General features: G+C 27.8%; 1 protein-coding gene and 1 long non-coding RNA gene across 2 annotated transcripts; one reads left to right on the forward strand and one right to left on the reverse strand.

Moving 5' to 3' along the window:
- Positions 1–9,614: 9,614 nt before the first annotated feature.
- On the reverse strand, positions 9,615–13,043 carry LOC135930381 (antistasin-like). The gene is made up of 5 exons (XM_065467171.1): positions 12,954–13,043; positions 11,915–12,004; positions 11,692–11,781; positions 11,038–11,217; positions 9,615–9,686 (listed from the first exon to the last, which is right to left on the reverse strand). Exons 1-4 carry the CDS (start codon positions 13,036–13,038, stop codon positions 11,078–11,080), a joined length of 405 nt encoding a protein of 134 aa, XP_065323243.1. The 5' UTR covers positions 13,039–13,043; the 3' UTR covers positions 9,615–9,686; positions 11,038–11,077.
- Positions 13,044–18,872: 5,829 nt separating this feature from the next.
- Positions 18,873–19,608, forward strand: LOC135929550 (uncharacterized). Its single transcript, XR_010572612.1, has 2 exons — positions 18,873–18,966; positions 19,515–19,608. It is a non-coding gene; the product is annotated as an uncharacterized LOC135929550 (long non-coding RNA).
- Positions 19,609–23,516: the final 3,908 nt, after the last annotated feature.

The raw sequence follows: 23,516 nt of genomic DNA on the forward strand, positions 1-23,516 counted from the left end.
CGACATATAACACTTCTTTTTTTTTAAATTAATTTTTTTTAATCTCGATGTTTTAAAGTTTCATTATTTATTCTCCCTTCATTATTTATTCTCACTTTTATTTAGTTTCATTATATTCTTCTTTAATCAAAATAAGAAACATCTATTTCGCAAATCGTTTTGAAAGGGAAATAGGAAATATGAGCAGTTATAAAAATATTCAAAGCTTTCCATTGTAAGATCTTTCAAACTATTTAATTCATACAAATTTTTAAGAAAAAATTTAAATCACGGCCCTGACTTTTAAGTTTTTTTTAGAACATTTTTAAGTTCAGCCCTGATTTTTATTTTCATTTTTAGAGTTCGGTCCGAGCTGGGTTCTAAGTATCCTTAGTCGACTAAAGTTTATAGACTTGGGTTCACGACTTGAGTTAGTCGACTTAGACTAACGACTAGAGACTCTGAGTCGGAGTTGGGTGAATTCGACTTTTTAACAACACCATATTGATAATATTATAATATTACATTCAAATTAAATTGTTTATTTTATTTTATATTATTTTAATTTTGTTAATTTAATGATTTAATTTTATTTAACAAGAGACGGTTAATCTAATTTATATACAATTTCACTTGATATTAACGAGAGAAACAAAATTACTTATTATATAGTTCAAAAATATTTATAATTATTTAGATTCAGACTTTGGTATTTATTTGCTAATATTTACTACAATAAAATCACTATCTATATACCTCTGTTTTACCCACCAACATAGTATATATACTACTAAATCGATTTCCATTTTCTGTAAATAAATAGTTAAACCTACCAGAAAATCTTCTTTTTTTTCTCTTAAGCTTTCACCTTTTTCTGGTGGTAAGCTCTCTCTCTACTTTATTATTCATGCTCTCTATCTCTTTTTATCTCTGATATCCCCCACCATAGTTTCCCTATCTATTCCATTTGGATCTTCCATCGGAGTATTGGTATCGAAGCCATTGTATCTTGATCTCACGCCGAATTGTCAATATCGACAGATCCCACCGGAGTATTCTTATCGATTCCATCTATCATCCTTGAATGACCCACGAGGTCAGCTGGCCATCTTTCATTTTGATTTATTGGACTAGTATCCTAGCACACGGCTGTCCAAGCCACTCCGCTGACCGGGGTGGCATTTCTCAGCTCAGAAATGAAGTTCGTCGTAGCATATGTCCTTGCACATCAATCATCGAAGAAATCTGAAAATTTTTACATTCCTTACCAGGATTGAACCTGGGACCTTCTGTTTCCAAGCATGCATCATAAACCCACTTAGTCCATCCCGGCGATACCAGAAAATCATATATACTTAAATAAATGTACAATTACCTAACTTAACCTTTAGGTATATATTTGGTTGAAAATCTTCTAAAAGTATAATTCAATATGAGAGTATGTATGTAAATAATAAACGAATTCATTACATTCACTCCCCCCCCCCTTCACTTTATTGAGGAAGAGAAATGGAATTTAGAAAAGGAATACGGGAAAATCTTTCTTTCTTTCTAATTTTAATAATTTTAGAAAAAACTGCGAAATATAGTTTAAAGTTATTCAATGCTCCCGTAGCGTTTTTTGGTGGATTATTAATTAATTAATCTTTGATACCAAGATTTGAAAATTTTGTAATTTTTATATGAAAATTATTGAGCTAAATATTTAATTACGATAACAAGATTTAATATATCTTAAAGAATTTTCTAAGTAATAGTATTTGTAAATCAAATAGGGCCATTTGTCGAATCACAAATCTTTGATTGATTCAAATCAAAAATGTATGCAAAAGTGGAATAAAAACTGTCATTTTAGAACCCCAATAGAATCACGTTTTAATATTGGAAATTTTTTTTGGAATAGGGGGTGGGGGAGTGTCACCGTGGAAGCTGCCTCAGCCGAAATTACAATTTTAGGGGCCGCTAATTTTATAACAAAGTTTTGGCATGTCTAGCCATATGTATAACGAAAAATTTTTATACATTTTATTTTTCCGGTCCACGGGTTACTTTATTTGAATATTTACTGATATGATATGTTGTCAAAATGCAGTAGCAAATAATTAATTTTTTTTAAAAGGTAAAATAAATAAAGGTGAAAAATGTAGAAATAGAATTTACGGGAAAGGATAGGGGATAAAAAAAAAGGAAGTTAGGAATATGGAATGTTATTCAATGGAAGAGATAAAACTTAGATAGTTAGAGCGAATAATGGCGGTAGCTAATCTTCGGCGTAAGAAGAGGGATTCCTTAGGCTGATCGGTTTTTTCGCAAATCCGTTTGCCTAAGGTGATCATTGCTGGTTTCGCGCCCATTCATCTACCGACTAGATCACAGATGACAAACGAAAAGGTCAATTTTTTTTTATAAAAATTTTGTGAAATAATTATAAAAAACACAAAATATTTGTTAAAACGGCTAACTTAGCCAAAAAATACGCAAGTCTCGATATGTTGCTCATAGGATGACCTAAAGATTTGAACATTCTATTAACAAAATCTCTGGGCTTGTGGGTAATATTATTTTGGTTAACATCTCTTAATTTAAAATTGGCTATATCGGACCGTTTAACAATACTTAGAAAGGGAAGAAATGATTATTTGCTTTAATTTTTTTTTTTAAATTTGAAACTTATAAATAAATAGGATTTTTAATTACTGATATAATATAATAACATATTGATTGTTATATATTTATAAATTTAAAATATTTGATAATGAAAATTACAATTTTTGATATTAGTTTTGTGATGTATGTTAGCGTATATGATATGATGGTTCATAAAATAAAAAGATTTCTAATTTTGAATAGCGCGATAATTTGTGTTCGTCAATTTCCTAGTTTGTTTTTAAAAACAATATGAAAATTTAATGCATGCGGGATAAATAAAGTACGTTGCAAATTGCAATTAAATTCTAGGATCTAAGATTTAGACACTTTTACTGGTATATTTTTAGATTGCAAATCTTATATTGCTGAGGAATTCAGCAGATAGCTTCCCCCCCCTTAATTTATGTATAAAAATAACCAGATTACATCAACAATTATCATTAATCATATGGCAGAACTTGTAGAATTTGTGACACCGTTGGTAACCAAGATTTTTTTTCCCCAAGTTAGAGAAAATTGCAAGACATTTTTCTAAATGCGTAGTAAGTTAATAATAATTTGAACGACTCAAGATTTTGGTCAAACTAGGGAATTGCGCGAATTATCAAGAGCCCAAATTAGAAAAGTTTTTAACTGTATGTATATGGCAAGATACTCAGGAATAAGGATTTACCCAAAATCCTCCCGTTATGATTCCGAACCTAACAATTTTAAATATCATTCACTGGGAAGGATCTTTAAGTTTTAAAAAAAAAATCAAGTTTTTTTTTACCGGAAATAAAGTATTTCAGCGTTGCAGAGAACTATCTTATAAAAAAAATTTTAAAATAATTATATCGTTTTAATTTTTGAAATTCAAAGGATAGGTAACCTCTCATACACGCAATCAGATTTTAAAACCGTACTTATTAAAGTGTTTAAAAAATCAGTTCATTGTTCCAGATTAAATTACGACATATTTTGTGGTGATAGGGTAACTCCTCATTCACAGTTAGCGAGAATATGGAAGAGAAGTATGCAAAAACACAGCATATTTTTGTAAGCTAACTATAAATTAAGGATTGGGGGGGGGGGGGGTGTTACCAAGAAAATTTTTAATATAATGAATGGGTGTGGGGGAGGGTCTGAAAAAATGAATAATATATACATATCATAAAAGAAAAAATCATCTCCAAAAATAAAAAATTGTAAGAAATTTTTTTTATGACAGTGTTTGACATCGCACAGGATAAAATACTGATTCCTGGCAAACTGAATTCCCTCATACCCTAAGATTCAGAATTGTTAAAATAACATATTCCATTATCTCTAGACACCACCTGATACTATCCGCTATCAGCCCTCGCAGAAATTATTAATGAGGATTAAAGCACCGCAGTTCCAAAGTCGGCGCTTATGATTATCACATACACTATTAAAAAAGTTATCCACTCATCCTTGACTACCTTATTATCCATGGTCTAATAGAGTTATTTTATTAAAATTTCTTTATAAGGTGATTACCATAACAAAAAAAACATTGGATGATTTGCAAAATAAACAAAACCTAAAATAAATATCATTTTTTTTATAAAGGTTGTTTAATTTTAATTTTTAATTTTTTTTAATAAGAAATAATGCTTTTCAGCCCTAAATAAATTAAAGGAAAATAAATATTTTATACCATTAACATTTACACTAAACTCAAAGCCCTAGATAGCTCAACCAGGTCTAACTCCTTGAGTAGTTCTAGCAGGAAGAGGTCTAACCCCTTGAGTTGTTCTACCAGGAAGAGGTCTAACTCCTTGAGTAGTTCTAATGGGAGTTATTGGTGATACTGTAGGTAGAATAGGTGGGACATGTCCTGATCAATACATATATTTTTTTAATGTATGTATAAAGAAAGTAGTATATTTCATATTAATCAAGTATATGATAGAGATAATTATTATATCAAAAAAGAATGAAAAATATACGAGCCTTTAAAACGCAAATTTCAGGATTGTTTGTAAAAATAAGAAATTATTAATTGGACCATCTTTCTTTTTTTAAGAGAGGGGGGAGGGGGGGATTATAATGTTTTATTTAACTATTTGATTTTTATAAATGTCATTTCTATACTTATAAACACGTAGTTAACCATCATTTCATTCTTATTAATTCCTAAGATCCATATATTATTTATAGATGTTAGCTAGTAAAGTGTAATTTCAGGCTTAAAGTGTATGGACTAATGCCTAATTGAAGTATTCGAGCGATCGAGGGTCAATGTTAATTTCTCTCTAATTTTGGAATATTTTGTCTGGATTAAATTAACTTTGGAAAAGGCTTAATCTCTCAAACGCTCCAAAATAGGGGAGGGGAGGTAAAGCAATTATTTCAAATGTTTCAAGGCCTCCATTATTAGACTATTTTAAGGGCTGTCAAATTTTGTTTCTTCTGTATAATTTAGAAAAAAGTACAAATATTACATAATTTAAGCTTATGCCGGTTATGCATTATAAATTATTTATATTTTACCATAAAATATTCCATAAATTTTAATATCTATTCATATTCTAGGCTGTTTATTTAGTCGAACCGCCGTGGTTATTTTTTATCGCTCTTTTCGCTTAGTTAAATTTAAAGTTTCTAAAGAACCTCCGAATTTATCTATGTCCGGATGGGGGGGGGGTGTTAGCTAGGCCCTGTTTAAATATCTAAATGATACTTTGCACTGATGGCCATTTTTATGATATATAATGCTAAAACTATATAAATTTAATAAATAAATCTAATTATTTCGTTTCATATATCTTAGGAAAAGTAAATTAATGAACATACCTCTTCTGCATTCACATGTTTTACATCCCCTTTTATAAACAAATCCATTCCGACAATACTTATGATGGCAATTGACAGGCCGACAATATCCTAAACGCATATTATATTTTAAAAAAAAATTTCTGAGTTTTAGATGAGAAAATGTTTCAAACTTAAGATAATTATTTTTTTAAGAATGTTTTCTTTCTCGTTTTTTTTTAAAAAAATTAATAAATATCAAGATTTTTTGATAACATTTTATTTCGAAAAAATGTTGATGTACAGTTCAAACGTTTTGAATATTATTTAAAGTGAAATGTTAAATCACAAATTTGATAGGAACGAAGTTAATATGCTATTAGGATTATGGTCCAACTCAAAGAAAATTAATAAATTTGGTTAAATTTTAATCAAATAACCCTGACCCATATCTTTTATAACCTTTACACTTATTCTTTACATCCGATACTTTTCATCCAATTTAAAAAAAAATCCTCTTCCGTTGAACATTCCATGAGTGGAACCTGTTTTTATTTTTGAAACTACCCCTTATTTATAATTGATTTCTATATTAATTTTCCATATTAAATAAATAATAAACAAAAATTTGCGGAGAAAGCGATTGAAATTTTATGGTGTATTTACTCTATAGCAAAATAAAGTCTTTCAGAATAAAAAAAAAACAGTGTACTAGAGCTGATTAAAATTTTTCAAATCTTGTTAAAAAAACCAGAGTCTCCCAAACATAGTTTTGAATTTTGGTAAACTTCTATCCTACCCACATAAATCATTGAAAACTAGAAGGAAGAAAGAAAATAAGTTATCCTTGGTAAATGGATCCATGTAATAATCAATACTTCCTCCTCCTATTCTATATTCGCACCTTAAGCAACCCCTGTTATCATTATCTAATCCACTTCAGGCATAATTCTGAGCATCGAATACATTAGGACAATATAAATGAATAAATTATTAAAAATTGAAAGAAAGAATGCATAAGAAAGGTGAAAGATCGCATAAAAAAAGAGAAAAATTAGAAATATATATACTTCGGCGTGCAACGAATTCTTCTTGAGATAACACATTCAAAATGTAAGCTGATAACAATAAGACTATCAAATATATCTTCATTTTATAACAAATTTCTCAAAAAAGAAAATAAATAAATGACAATTTGATATTGTTTTACCCTTTTTATCCAGATTCAAGTTAGATTTGTTTTGATGAAGGTTAAAGTAATATTCTTTAATAAATTATTAAATTGTAAAAAATATTAAATATTAAAATTTACGGATTTTTGGCAATTCTCTTGCGTAATTAATATATATATATATACATATGTGTTTAAAATGATTTTATAACTATAGGGTTAATTTTTATTTTACATTAGGAATTTAAATCTCTAATATTTACGCAAATCATTTTTTGAAAACATATTTTATTTTAGCATATTTTATTATTTAAAACAAATCGACTTTTAATTTTCATATTTATTTGATAGGATATATTCATCTTGAACCGAACCCCATCCCCGTAATATAGGGTGGGGTTGACACTAATAGACACTAATACCCTAGCAGATGGATTCGCCACTTGTATGGAATAAAACGCATACCAATGTGGTGACAAATCGGGAATCATATTTTAAGCTGTTAAAAAAAAATTGTCCCCTACATAATCCCTCTCACCCTCCTATCCCCCATAAATGTATACAATACTATACTATAAACAATAATAAATAAAGTTGATATATATTTTTTTTTAAATATTTACCTTTATGATTTAAATATTTTGGAAGAAAAAAATGCATTTTAAATTTTTTCAAAAAAGAGAAAGCCCAAATTTATTTTATAAAGAATGAAACCGCCAATACCCAGAAATAAGATTTTTTTTTTTTAAATGGCAAAAAAAACATAAGTGTTGTGTTGCGCCGCCATTCCTATCAAAATCCTTGCTAAGACTATGACCACTTGTACTTTCTTTCCAAGGTCACCTCGAAATTTGAGCTACGTTTAGGAAACCCCATCTTTATTTTAAGAAATGGGTAAGATAATCTCTACTACCCCCCCCCCCCAAGTAATATTTCATTCAGACACCCAAAGATTTTATATTAAAGATAATTCTTCGACACAATTTTATTTTATAAAATATTTCATATAATTAATTCATAATAACATTAAATATTCGAGTTTTGAATTCTTACATATTTTAATTTCGCTACAAACTCAGTATTGGAGGTCTGAAAATAGCATAATTCTCAGGCCAGACCCGGTAGGAATTAGGTTTTTTGCCCCCCCCCCTTAGGCCGGGTTTCAATAAAATTATTTTTATCCTAAAAATATATTTAACTTCAAGGTAAAATATCTGGTTCTCATTTTGATATTTCTCCAAGAACAACCAAAATAGGCTCTTCTTAATCCCAAAATGATGAAATGGCATGATGCCGAAGGCTCTAGATGCATTTTGCAGTTTTCTTTCTTCTTGTAGCGCAAGAAGTTTTAAAAATAATTTTATTCGCAAATTCTGCTTGAAAAATGATTATTAACCTCCTGAAGACCTTATTTCTACCTTATTTATCTTTTATAAAAATTAATTTGAACCTATTGCTATAAATTTTAAATATATAATTAAATTAGAATATGACCTATATGAAATAGAACACACTTTGCATTTCTCAATTTATGAAACCTTTTATATTTCGTCATTTGGCCTAAGTGGGTATTCTCCCCTTATCGCCTCCTTCCATTCCACTGGCTATGCACCTTAAGCGGTACGGTATACTCCATTTTATATTATAATAAATCGAAAAATATAACTCTGATTTGGGAAAAAATAAATTCACCAGGAGAACCGGAAAAAATAGGGAACATATCTTTTTTTAAATAAAAGTGTGCAGTATTTTACTTGTAAAATTGTGAAACATTAAATTTTACCATTTAAAATATTTTTTCATAGTGTTTAGAACCTTCCTACCCCGGTAGTAGTCTTTATGTAAGACAGGATTGGATCGTCGACGCTATTAAGTCGGATGGGACTTGACTGGTACTATCGGTCCGGCCATCAGGCAATTGTTATAATCCAGTAATTGTTAAAAAACATTTATTTTTACCCTTCTCTTCTTTATTTGTTATGTTAGTGCTTATTAAATTAAAGCATAATAGGACGAAGACCAGGAAGGAGCTAACACAGTTATCTACCATGACAAACTAGCTCTCATACATAACAAATATAACTAATTCCATACCAATTATATTAGGAAATACATATTAAAATTATGATAGAATACCAAAAAAAAACCTATGGATTTCAAAACATAATATATTTTAATTTAAAAATTAAAATTAATCATCTAAATCAAATTTCTATCGAAAAAAAAATACAAGGGAACAACAAATCTAATATTTTCAATGATAAAATATTATTGAAAGGAAATAAATAACTTGCAATTAGAGCGTAGTTGGAATACAGCAAGAGAGTAATTATATCGTTATCAACTTTCTATTTCCAATTCAAGAATCCATACACTTATATGTTATATATCTATTTAAGGATATTAATCTGACTATAGTAATAAGAATAAGCAATAATGCTAAATAACTTAGCAATTATTTGGAATAAATAATGAAACAGAAAAGAAAAAAGTAAAAGTATGGATAAGATTAGACATTATATAAAATGTTTGGCATTAAACAAATCATATGTTTTTTGCGTATTTATCGATTTAAAAAGTAAATCATGGTGAACTTTTAACTGTTTTTTAATCGGTCTTCTATCGGACCGGACCAGACCATCGGATCTTGAGGTCAGGCCGGATTGTTATCATTGGCATGAAATAAACCGGGCACCGATGTTGCTTTAAGAATCGCTTCTCTTTGACTGAAAACCACCCACCCTCTTAAGAAATTTGGCCGTTTTCGAAGTATGTTATAAAGCTCATTCAAAAAAATCACTTACATTCCCCATCACCTTCCTGATGAATTTCGTAAATAAATACCAGTATGTCATCATAAGACACCTAGAAAAAAAAAGGAAATGATTATTACTTTATTTTTTACACAATTTGAACTTACAATAAATAGGTATAAATTTGTATATCGATTCAATTATTTTTAATCAAATACTGATATAATATATAACATATTGTTATATTTTTTTAGATTCAAATATTTGATAATAAAAATTTTTTATATAGTTTTGTGATGTGTGTTAACGTATATAATGGTTCATAAATAAAAGATTCTGATTGAATAGCGCGATAATTTGTATTTGTTGATGTCCTAGTATTTTTTTTAAAAAAAAAACAAAAAACATGAAAATTTAATGCATGATGATTAAATAAAATAAATTACAGCAAAAACTCCAAGATTTTTTCCCCAAGTTATAGAAAGTTGCAAGGAATACATAGTAAGTTAATAGGAATTTGATTGAGACTCAAGATTTAGGGTTAAATTAGGGAATTTCCCGAATTGCCAAGATCACAGATTAGAAGAGTTATTAACTATATGTATATGGCAAGTTAATTTGGAATGAGGACTTATCTCCAATCCTCCCGTTGTGAATTATGAAATTAGCCACTCAATGAAGGATTTTTAAATTTTTAAATAAAAAAAATTCGACTTTTTTTTTTAAACCTGAAATTAAATATTCCAGCTTTGTAAAGAAAACTACCTTGTAAATTTTTCAAATAATTATACCATCTTATAACTTTTAAAATTGATGCCTTAGGTAACCTCTTATATACGCTGAAATTTATTTCCTGTACAATCAGATTTAACAATCGCACTTAGTCAAATGTTTGAAAAATCAGGTGGTAGCAAAGGACATTCCATGACCTCTATCACTAGCCAATGTCAAAAGAGTCATTTTGAATTTAACCCCGATAAATAATTCTAACCATTTATACAGGATGAAAATAGAAAATAAACAATATACATATACTAATCATAAAACAATAAAAAATTTCGTTAAAAATAACGGAAGTTTTTAATTTATTAACCAATTGATTTCCTAATTGTATTAAAGAAAACGTGACCAATGAAATTCAGCAAAAATTTAGCTTCTGAACTTTGAAATTAATTTAAAAATATAAATTAAATTTTATATTAGTTAAAAAAAAATGGGTATTAAAAATATATTCACCTTCATATTAAGATAGTGCTGACATTGCACGTGATGAAATACTGATTCCTGGCAAACTGAATTCACTCTTACCCTAAGATTTAGAATTGTTAAGATAAAATTTTCCATTATATCTAGACACTACCTGATACAATTATCGGTTTTATACAAATGTGGATTAAGCCCCCGTAGAAATTATTAATGAAAGCACCGCAGTTTGGACAAAGTCGGCGCCTATGATTATCATATACACTATTGAAAAAATTAATCTCTCATCCTAACCTAGCCTTTATTCTCCATGGTCCAGAAAAGTTATTTTATTAAAATTTCTTCCTAAAGTTGATTATTTTAACAAAAAAAAATTAGATGAATTACAAAAAAAACAAACTAAAAATAAGTGTAAATTTTTTTTACGTAGGTTGTTTAATTTTAATTTTTTAATTATTTTTTAGTAAGAAATAATGCTTTTCAGCCCTATAAAATAAATTAAAGGGAAATAAATATATATACCTTTATCATTTACACTAAATTCAAAATCTTTTTAGACAGCTCAACCAGGTCTAACTCCTTGAGTAGTTCTACCAGGAAGAGGTCTAACTCCTTGAGTTGTTCTATCAGGAAGAGGTCTAACTCCTTGAGTAGTTCTAATAGGAGATATTGGTCCTACTGTAGCTCGAATAGGTGGGCGTCCTGGTCAATATATTATTTTTTTTAAATTATATATTTATCTTTAAAGTACTATATTTCATATTAACCAAGTATATGGTAGGGATATTTACTTCCAAGAAGAGGGAATATATTCGAGCCATAAAATCGCGAAATCCCAGGATTGTTTGTAAAAAAGGAAATTATTAATTGGAGCTTCTTTCTTATTTTTTTTAAAGGGGGGGGGGGGGTATAAACATATTGTTAGCCATTATTTCATTCTGATTTACCTCTAAGCTCCTTATATTATTTATAGCTTTTACCTGGTAAAGTATCATTTCAAGGCTTATGCTCTGTGTTCTTTTTAGCTAGGCCTTTTTTAAATATTTAAATAATACTACACACTGTTAAATAACCATTTTATGATATAAAATTCTCAAACTATATAAATTTAATATATAAATAAGATTTTTATTTTGTTTCAAATATATTATAGGAAAAGTAAATTAAGGAACATACCTCCTCTGCATTGACATAATTTACATCCCATGTGATTGATTACAAATCCATTCGGACAATACATAAAGCATTGGAAAGGCGGGCAACGTCCTAAAGCATATTATAAAAAAATATTATTTTTTTTCTTAGTTAATCGGTTTTTTTATAGCTACTTTGCACTGTTAAATAACCATTTTTTGATATAAAACGCTAAATCTTAGGAAAGGTAAATTAATAAACATACTTCTTCTGCATTCACATATTTTACATCCCCTGAAATTGGTTTCAAATCCGTTAGGACAATACTTTCTGCAATGGAAAGGCGGACAACGTCCTAAACGCATATTGTAAAAATAATAATTTATTGAAGTCTTAGAGGGAGAATGTTTCAAACTTAAAAAAAATTTTTATATTTCAAAACATGTTTTTCTTGTTGTTATAGTTTTTTAATGTTTTATTTCTCGTTTTTTTAACATGCCTAAATTAATAAATATTAGGAATTGCTAATAGCATTTCATTTTCGTAAAAAAAGTTTTTATGTGAAGTTCTAACGGTTTATTTATCTAAAAATATATGTATAAATAGATTAGAAATGATATTTCACAAGTTTGTAAAGGAACAAAGTTAAAATGCTATTATGAATATGGTCCAACTCAAAGAAAATCAATAAAAATGTCTAAATTTTGGTCAATAAAACTATTTTTAATATATCATAACCCTGACCGTTACTTTAGATACTTTTCATCCAATTAGAAAAAAAAACCTAATCCTTTCAGTTAAACATTCCATGAGTGGAACCTGTTTTAATTTTTGAAACTACCTCTTATTAATTTCCCATATTAAATTAATAAAATAATTAATAAATATTTTTTGAGAAAGGGATTGAAATTTTGCGTGGTAGTTACTTTATAGCAAAATAGAGTCAGAATAATAATAATAATAATAATAAACCTGATTAAAAATGCCAAACTTATTTCTAAACTTCTATCCCACCCACGTGTATCATTATAAACTAGAAGGGGGAAAGAAAATAAGTTATCCTTGGTAAATGGACCCTTAAATAATTTTCTTTCCTTCAAAACCTCTTATTCCCCCTCCTCCTCTTCTATATTCGGACCTTAAGCAACCCTTGTTATCACTCTCAAATACACACGGGTATGATATTGAGCATCGAATATTAAGACAATATAAATGTATAAATTATCAAAAATTAAAAGAAAAGAATGCACAAGAAAGTAAATGAAAGATCGCAATAAAAAAAGAGAAAAATTAGAGATATATACTTCCGTGTGCAGCGGCGATTTCTTCTTGAGATAACACATTCAGAATGTAAACTGATAACAATAGCACTATCAAATATATCTTCATTTTATAACAAATTTTTTCAAAAAAAAATTATAAATTAAATAAATGACAATTTGAAATTGTTTTACACTTTTTATCCTGATTCAAAGTTAGATTTGTTTTGATGAAGGTTAAAGTAATTTTCTTTAATAAATTAATAAATTGTAGAATAAAATATCAAAATATACGGAATTTTTGGCAATTCTCTCGCGTAATTAATTTATATATTTAAAATAATTTTTATAACTATAGGGTTAATTTTCATTTTATATTAGGAATTAAACCCTCTGAGTTTTTATTGCAATTTCGAAAACATATTATATTATTTAAAACGATTCGATTTTTAATTTTCCTATTTATTTGATAGGATATATTAACCTTGAACCGCACCCAACCCCCGTAACCTATGATGGGAACCCTTGCTAATGGTTTTACCAATTGTTATGGAATAAAACGTGCATCGATGTGGTGATAAATCTAACATGCCCAAAAGTGGCACCTCCTTTTGTGGGAAAACCCGCTTAAAAATTGTCCCCCTACATCCCCCTACCTCTCACCCTCCTCTCCCTTGAAAATTATACATTTGGTATTAAAGGTCTGAGAATGGCAAAGTTCTCAGGTGCCATATATTAAAAACCAGACAGGACAACCGTTTCGAAAAATTAAAACCGGGCTGGGCCGGGGGCAAAAGTCAAATTCCTTCGTACAAGTTCTGGATCAAAAATATGTGTTTTTGAACACCAAAATGTACAAATATTTGAAATCAAATATTTACTTCTTATGAATTATCAGAATCAATCAAACACCCGGTCGATTAAATATTATTTTTTGTCGTTTCCAGATCCAAAATAATTATAGTGATTTATAGGTCAAAACTGGTTATTAAAATCTGAAAAGAATGATAAACATGGGATAGAAAAATCCTATTGAGGTTGGAAAATAGGGATTTCAGGATATCTATCCGCGGTTCACAATCATTTTTTAAGGGTTATCGGTTCAGGTTCGGGTGACAAATTTTTTAGCTGTTCAAGTTCGGTTTAAATTCTTGCTCAAAATACTGGAAGATTTACCGACAAAATTATTTTTATAAACATTATTTTCACATTTTTATGTAAAACCTATTGCGCAGGGGGAAGAACTCATTATACCATCACCTTAGTCCTTTACCCTTCATTCATAGTAGTTAGATGTAATTTGCGGCGAATTATGCAAAATATGCCGCATTTTGTGTATTTTTATACTTAGCCGCGGATTCGCTGTAACTATTAATGCGGGGTTAGACAGGATTTAGATCCCAGAGCGGTAATTTCACTTTTGAATATTATTAACTTATAATCAACATTACTAAATCAAAGCTAAATGACAGGGAACATGAAAATGGATTTTAAATATGCAAAACGATTATCCGAAAATTTGGCGAAAGAAATTTAAATTCAAAAATATTCTTCTATTTTTTCGACCAAAAAAAAATACTGAAAATATAATTGGCGAACTAAGCAAAAGCACACAAATATACAAATATAAATATCAAATAATGCGAAATAATTTTTTAAATATAAAAAAGGACACCAAAACAATACAATATATCTCATTTTTAAAAAACCTCTTTAAATTTTTTTATTTTTAAGCTGAGGTATAAAAATAGATATTTTAAATATATTTAGATATAATTTATTATTAATAATACAATTTAAAACGGGGGGTTATCATGATATGTATTTTTAAAAAAGAGCTGTAATTTGTTAAATTTTAAATTTAATATTTTATGTCGTAATGTAATATATAATAATAGAGGAAGTATGTAATTTCTGAATTTTTATATCATTAAAAATATTTTTAAAAATTTTTGGAAAGTAGGAATTAGCCGAAATATCCAGCATATATAAAGTAACTACCCTTTGAACTTCACACAATTTTTTCTTTTAAATTATGTGTATTAATCAATATATCTTCACAAATTAGGTAATTCAAATATCCACTTTTCAAGAATGACTTTTATACATAAACCAATTTTTATAACATATCATTTACACCAAAAAAAAACCCACAAAATATTTAAATAAAATAAATTTAAATTATAGCCTATATAAGGTTATCCATTCCAAACTTAATTTAACTTTAAATTTCTGTCCTGTAAAATTACAAAAAAGTGGAGATGGAATAACCTAATTCTCAGGCAACGATATGAATTATAAGTTAAGTTCGGTTAAATGTTTACAATAAAAATGTACCAACATAGTATATACTACTAAATCGATTTCAATTCTCCTAAATCTAAGCCATCCTATTCCCTACATTATTAAATTTAAAAATAACCTAACTTTTTTACTGTAAATAAAACTAACCAGAAAAGCATATATACGTAAATAACTTTTAGGTCATTTATATGGTAGAAAATCAAGTATAATTCAATATGAGAGTATGTATGTTAGAGTTCTGCAAAGTTAGGCCCGGCCTTTAAAAAAAATTTCGGGCCGGGCTTGAAAAATTAGGCTCGATGCAGATCACTAAATGTAAAAACAAAAAAAACGAATTTATTACATTCATTTTCCTTTTCGTTCGCTTTATTGAGGAGGAGAAATGAAATTTTTGGAAAATACAGGAAAATCTTTTCCTTCTATTTTTAATATATTTGGAAAAAACTGAGAAATATAGTTTAAAGTTATTCCATGCTTCCATAGCGTTTCTTGGTGGATTATTAATTAATTAATCTTTGATACAAAGAAGATTCAAATGCTTAAAGCTTTTAGATACATTTATATCCTCTGAATAAAATTGAGCTAAATATTTAATTACAATAACAATATTATTCCTAAGTAATAGTATTTGTAAATCGAATAGGGCCGTTTGGTGAATTCACAATTTCATTGATTCAAGTCAAAAATATATATACAAAAAAGGAATAAAAACTGTCATTTTATAATAATCCTCAAAAGCATCACGTTTTAATATTGAAACGATTTTTTTTTACCTAGTTACAAGTCCTGGTCAGGCCGTGCAAACAGGGGGGGGGGGGAGTCACCGTGGAAGCCATCTCACCCTCAGGCTGCCGAAATTACAATTTTAGGGGCTGCAATTTATAATAAAGGTTTGAAATTGCTAGCCATATGTATTATAAAGAAAAATTTGATATATATTTTAGTTTAAAAAAAAACAGCATATAATTTTTAGTTAAGAAATTTGATTTTTTTTTAATTGAAATTTTCTTTTTATAAATTTATTTACCATTTAAATGATTATTTTAATAAATTTGGTTTATTTTCTCGTAAATATCCTGTTTTTGTAGCTTGTATAACTATGAGGCACTTTTTGGATATTTTGATTAGTCTATTTTAAAATTTAAAATCAATCACACTTATAGTTTTGGTCATACAAACCCTTTAAATTAGATTAGATTATTATTAGATTTAAGTGTTTAATTTGATATACGCATATTATATAATATGCTAGTGTCAGACCCTTTTGATCACAAATGCTGCAGAGAAACCATTTGCCAAATATTTAAAACAATTCCCTTTTTAGTAACTCTCGTCATCTGGTTTAAAATATTATGCCTTTATTGATAAAAAGTTTATTATCACTCAGGCTAATTTATTAAGTAAAAGTCATGTAAAGTGACAATATTAAAAGAACCATTACATTTATATGAAATATGCAAGATATCGCTTTAAGGAAAACGGCCTTCAGAATTTCCTTGACTCAACAATGAGCTTACGCAGGAATTGGATGAGTTTAGAAGAGCAGGGCTTTTCTTCAATAACATTAATTAGTAGGCGGAAAGATTTAAAATAATTTTCTTACGAAGATCGCCTATACATGATCCTCAAAAAATGTAAAATTGAATTTTTCGATGTATTACTAGACCAGGCGAGAAATTTTTTGCAGGAACGTTCAGCAGTTAAAGCTCTTTAAAGATCATTCTGGATTGATATTCAATAGAGAAATGCAAAAATGAGCCTTAAAAGCACGCTAAAAAAAATCCTATCAATAAATGTTTGGCAGATACGTTGGAACTCGATATTAATATCCGCAAGATATACTAATTGAATTAAAAACTCCATTGGAAATTTTATATTATATTAACATTTAACACTAATTTTGGTAAATTATGCTTTACAAATTATATCCATTGTAATTAAATATTATTTTAGTCATTCCAATTTACCATGGTATCCGCAGAAATCTTCTCAAAGCTCATATTAACTAAAACTGATTCTGTATTGGCACAGACTTGTTAATCGCCTCATCGTTAGATTATACCGACAAAATATCCGCTTTTTGCAAAAAAAAACATGCGGAGAGGAAATCGCAATATTTAAAGACTATTTAGATTCATTTTTATAATGTGCGTTACTCTTTTATGATTAAAATTTAATAAAGTTTATATGTTTTTTAGTTCTGATTGCGAAAGATCATCATCAAATATGCTAAGGCAAATCGTGTTTTATTAAGGGGCCGCCAAATTACTTTTAGCCCTGGGTAGCCTAAGGTCTTGGCACAGCACTGATTGCGGCTTGTGAATCTCAAAAATCATAATAAATCTCTTGAAATTCTTGGTCGATATTATCTCATAGTTTTTCTAAGATGCAAACATAATAGTGTAACCACAGCCATATCCATACAAATTTTTTGAAATTAAAATTGCATGAAATTGTTGTGTAATTAAATAATTTATTAATATATTTATATATATTTCAGTGTGAAATAAAAGTCGGCTTATTCATTCGAATAATATATCAGTTTCGGGTGAATAATTGGTTCCCATTCTTTATATTTCTCCAAGGACATCCAAAATAGGCTCTTTCTATATCCAAAAATGATGAAAGATCATGACACCGAAGCTCTATTTGCAGTTTTTTTTTCTTCTTGTAGAGCGAAAAATCATAAAAATAATTATATTTAGCAAATTCTGCCTTAAAAATGATTTTTAACCTCCCGAAGAAGTCCCTATTTCTTCCTTATTTATCTTTTATAAAAAGTAATTTTAACTTATTGCTAATATAATTATGATACAAAATAACCTATTTGAAATACACAATTCGTGAAACCTTTTATATTTTGTCAAAGAATTTTGCCCTAAGAGCGTAGGATTTTCTATGCGGTATAATCTATTTTATATTAAGATAATATAACCTTTTTAAGGTTGTGTCCAAAATATCAAAAAGAATTCGATTCGCAAACTTTTGAATTTTATCGATAAAAGAGAAAAGTAGGAAACATGTCCAAAATATAATTCTAAGAAATTTTAAAATCAAAAATTTAACTTTATACGATTGATTTCATTAAATTCTTAAAAATTAAAACACTAAAATTATTCATAAAAATTATCAGATTAAGAAAAAAATTGGGATAAGCCTAGACACGCTTTGCCCCCGCGAATAGCGTCTTGCCTATATGAGGTGCGCGATCCGTTGTTAAAATGAAAAAGCGGATATTTGACTTTTTCAAGAACAATATATCTCTTAAAAACCTTCCTGGGAATATTATAACCCTAAAGCTAATAAAAATTATAAAAATAACAAACAAAAAAAATAAATAATCGAATTAAAATATAATCAATTGAAGGTTAAATTTTAAATTTTTGAATATTTTTTTTTTGCATCCTTACCCGATTTTTTTGTGAAAATTTGTTCGTACAAAAAATAAACACAAAAGATTTAGGCCACCAAAATTCGTATTTTCTATAAATATGCTTAAATTTTATTGGACGTTGACAATCTGCTTAGGGATTCTAATAACGCTGAGCGGTTGCCTCGAACCTCAGTACCGTCACGGACACAGTGTGGGAGGTTACTATTTTATTTATTCATTTTTGAAAGATTCATTCTTCAAATATTTTAAAAAAAAACTACTTTATAGGTCGCTGCCGCCTATGTAATTTGCCATGTGGTCGTGATGGTTATTTGCCCGATTATAACGATTGCCCTATATGTCTATGTAGAAGATTATACAGTAAAATTTTATATATAAAAATGTTATTAGACTTCTCTGCCCCTCCCCCTCCCACCCAAAGCTATGTAAACTTTCTGTAAAATAATGATATTTTTAGGATTGGGAGATGAGAACCGTTGTCAAATAAAGAAAAGTTAGAACTTAAATGATACTAAATCTTTATTAAATACTTAAATATAAGGTAAAAACATAATCAAAATAAAAAATAAATTAAAATTAAAAATTAAGTTCGTAAAATCATAATTCTTCTTAACTAAAATATTCCCGATTATATATACTTTTCTTTCCTATTCATTCGCAGTCTTTATTCAAAAAATCTAATAATTCGTTACGTTTTTCTGTTTAACAATCGATTTGAATATTACTTGATTTGAATATTACTTCTTTCTCCTCACTTCCTGGATCTATTACATTAACTTATCCCCATTTCAATTATCAATATTTTTTTCTTCTTTTTTAAACTTCATCAATTTTTACTCATTTTTCTCATATATATATAAAAATTTTTTTAATCAATTTTTTTTCATTTCCTTGTGCCAATTTAATAGAATCCAGTCGCTGTAAACCAATGGGGCGATTTTGCTTACCAAAATGCCAAAAATATATTAACCAATGTCCGCATTGCGTCTGCTAAAAAGAAAGTATCGTGGATTAATACATTACATATAATATAATAAAGTATAAGTTGGAGACTGGCACCCCCTTAATACAAATTCGGCGCGTTCCTGTAGATTAAACCCGAATTATCCCCTTTTTAACCATTATTTCCCAACTATTAAATAAATGAAATAACCAAAATGCCGTTTATCGCACACTTCTCCTTAACATTTTTTTTATATAAGGTTTTGGCAGTGAGAATGACAATATATATAGGTAAAAATTATAAATGGGTTTTTTGATTTAAAATTAACAAATTTTCTAATAATTATATAACATAATGTTACTTAATTATTATATTTTATATTAATACAATAGGAAAGAATACATAGGCAGCGATCCTTGAAGGAAAAAATCCTAATTACTTAGCAAAGAAAAAAATTATTCATAAAACAGGAAAAAAATAATTACATATTTATAATATTTTTTAATATGTTTGCAAAAGAAATTTAAATTCATCTATCTAATATACAATGAAATGATGCGATGTATTGAATTTTAAAAAAAAATAAAATATTTATTATGCTGTTCAGAGTTTATTATAATATTTCTCAAGATCAACAATTCTGAAATGGGAAATATATTATATAATATATAATATATATATATATATATATATATATTGATAATAACACAATTCAAGTAATTGTTACTTAAATGAATTTTTTTTAATTGGGTGAAATATACATATATCAGAGGACCTTGAAGCCCGGACTGGCAGAAAAATGATTTTTGAAAAATATATACATATTTAAGTTAAATAAGTTAGTAAAATATTTACATATTTCCTGATGTTAAATTTTTTTTTGTAAATATTTAATTTCAAGAAAAATACTAATATTTTAATATTTTTATTTTCCTTTCAACCTTATATAATTTTTCGAGTAAGAAAAAGAAAGAAAGAGTATGCAAAATTCCATGTTTTATGTCACATATAATTATGCAAATATCTTTTTGATTAGCATTTATTCAGCGAATAGAACCTTTAAAATATCACAATATTGCTTTATAATTATATAGGCATAGCAAGAATTTTTGCTGGAGAGGAGGAGGGGGGGGGGGGGAGTTGGAATTAGAAGTACTTAGGTCCTCTTATCTTTCTAATTATTGTTTATAGTGATTTATTGTATATACTTCAGGAGATGGGAGAAGTGGGAGGTGGGAATGTGTTTTATTAGCTTAAGGCAAATTTTCGAAGGGGGTGGGCCCTTCTCCGTTTACGCTGTGAATAATTGTAACAATAATATTTTATGATACAAAAACTAAGAAATATTGCAATTTTAATTTAAATAAAATTTACCAGTGTTGTTAAACTACCTAACTTTAGTCAACTATAAAACAACGTAGCCATGTTTTTATCCCAAATTATTCGAATCAATATTAAAGTTGAGACTCAACTTAGAGGTTTAATTCAATTTTTTAGGCTAAAAAGCTTGACAGAAAGAAAGAAAGAAAGAAAGAAAGAAAGAAAGAAAGAAAGAAAGAAAGAAAGAAAGAAAGAAAGAAAGAAAGAAAGAAAGAAAGAAAGAAAGAAAGAAAGAAAGAAAGAAAGAAAGAAAGAAAGAAAGAAAGAAAGAAAGAAAGAAAGAAACACTTAATAATATTTATTAAAAATTTTACCGACAAATTTTATTAAAAGTACAATATCATCGATGACTAAAAATACAAATAAACTAATTGACAACTCTTTTATTTTATTATTAGGAAAAAAATTATTATATTCTCCAATCCCCCCCCCCCTCCCCCCAAAAAAAAATACATCATCAATCTTGATAATGTTTTTTTTAAATTTTAATTAAAAAAAACAAAAAAATTCAATGTTATTTAAATTTTAAATGTTAATTATATACACCTTCATCATTTATTACGAAAAATTTCATTGCCATTTATACACAAAAAAAATATACAATTTTCAAAATTTCGTTTTCATATAATTTTCTCGTCAAAATAATTTGGGGTAAAAAAAAAAAAATTAATTAAATGTTGGATAAATTAGGTGAGAATTTCTACGCGATCAAATATGTATTGATTCTGTTATCAATTCATTTCGTACTTGGACAGGTATAAAAGCTAAATCTTTTAAATAAATTCCTTCCCCCCCCCTCATTTCCCATAACTCAATGAAATTATTCTGTTTAAATTCTTTGGGCAGGTATCTATAGAGCCGGTAACTCCGACTCCGAGAGTGGTAGTGCAGAAGGTGATTCAAAGGGTTGTCAAAAAAACTACTGCAACACCCGTTCATTCTAAAATAGGTAAAATTTTAAAAATATTTTTGTTTGGTTATGAGCGGTTTTTTTGGTTTGTTTTTTACGTTTTTTAAATTCGTTTTTTATTTCTCTTACCTTTTAGACTGCTTAGTCTAAACTATATATCCGGCTAATCAGTCAGCTGTTTGGTAATGAGCAGACGCGTAGCTAGTTGTGAATTGCAAAGTATTCTAGATTACATTCTATTCAAAATTATTAGCAAAAAGTTAAAATTAAATTTATTTCTTGTATATTAATATTTTACATTTTTTAAAACGTTAAAAACTGATGGATATAACAAAATTATATCAACCAGAAAAAATTCTATTCAATTTATCTCTACTAATAACTTGGGAAAATTTTCTAGAGTACATGAAATGTTGAGATATCCAAATGGACAGAATTTACATTTCTGAGACTTCTTGTGCTACAGGAAAAAAAGAAACTGCAAAAAGCCTGCACGACAAGATGGAGCCTTCGACATCAAACTGTTACATCATTTTTTTTGATCTAGAAGAACCTATTCTGATATGCCCTTGGAAAAATATCAAAATCACCTGAACCACATATTTCATCTGAAGCTGATATTTTATATGACTGCCGATTTTTTCAATTTATAAATTTCTCTTAACCCCATCTGATCTGAGGATATATCAAATCTTGATATTGTAAAATTAAATATTTCGCTAAATTTTTATTCAGTTTCAGAGGATATAAAAAGCATCCGAAGGCCAATTAATTTCAGAATTTAGATAATATAAAAAAATTCATTTTTTATAGTTAATCATCTAAAATGTATATCTTCGTACAATTAAGATTGGCGCAGGGGAACGTTTTTTTCCAAGATCTTTCAAAAAAAAATTGACAAATTTTTTATCTTTTAAAGCCTTTTTTTTTTGATTCTCTTCGAAAGATATTGAATTATTAATGGATAATTTTTTCTTTATATGTACAAAAATAATTTTTAAATAGTAATATACATCAAAACTTTATATAATATTTTTTATAGTGTGCCCGAGACTAACCTGCGCCAAGGAATGTCCATACGGCTTGCGACATGATATAAACTTTTGCCCCATTTGTCAATGTCAAGGTATTTCAGTTAAATATACAAAATTTTTAATGAGACAAAATTTAAACCACCCTCCTCCCGCTTTAAATTAACTAAATCAAAATGAATTTCCACTTTTTAAAATAAAAATTATTTAGAGATTAGAAAAAGAGCTATTATTAGAAAGCCCTATATACAATTAAAAATTTAAATCATGGTTTTAAAGCTAAATGTTTTTCTTTTTTTTTTGATTTACTATTATAAAAACATATATTACTTATTTTGATCATACTTAAAATATAATAGAGTATTCGGCTAGACCGTTCGCGGTATGCCTTCCTTTCAGAAGACGACGTGGTTTTTGCAGACGGAGATGCCAGAGATTTTACAATAATTGCTTCTTTTGCGTTTGTTAAACCCACTAAGATGATGCTGTTTCAAACATCATATTTTTTTCTATTTGCGATAAATTTGTGCCTGTAACCACAAACACTGCCAAACATTATCTTATTCTCTATTCCTAATTTTCATTATTATTAAATTATAATATTTGATAATAATAATAATTGCTAATTTTTTATTTATAAATTTAT

Source organism: Gordionus sp. m RMFG-2023, chromosome 5, assembly GCF_954871325.1.
Source record: "Gordionus sp. m RMFG-2023 chromosome 5, tfGorSpeb1-WG-v2, whole genome shotgun sequence".
Taxonomy (NCBI): Eukaryota; Metazoa; Nematomorpha; class Gordioida; order Chordodea; family Parachordodidae; genus Gordionus; species Gordionus sp. m RMFG-2023.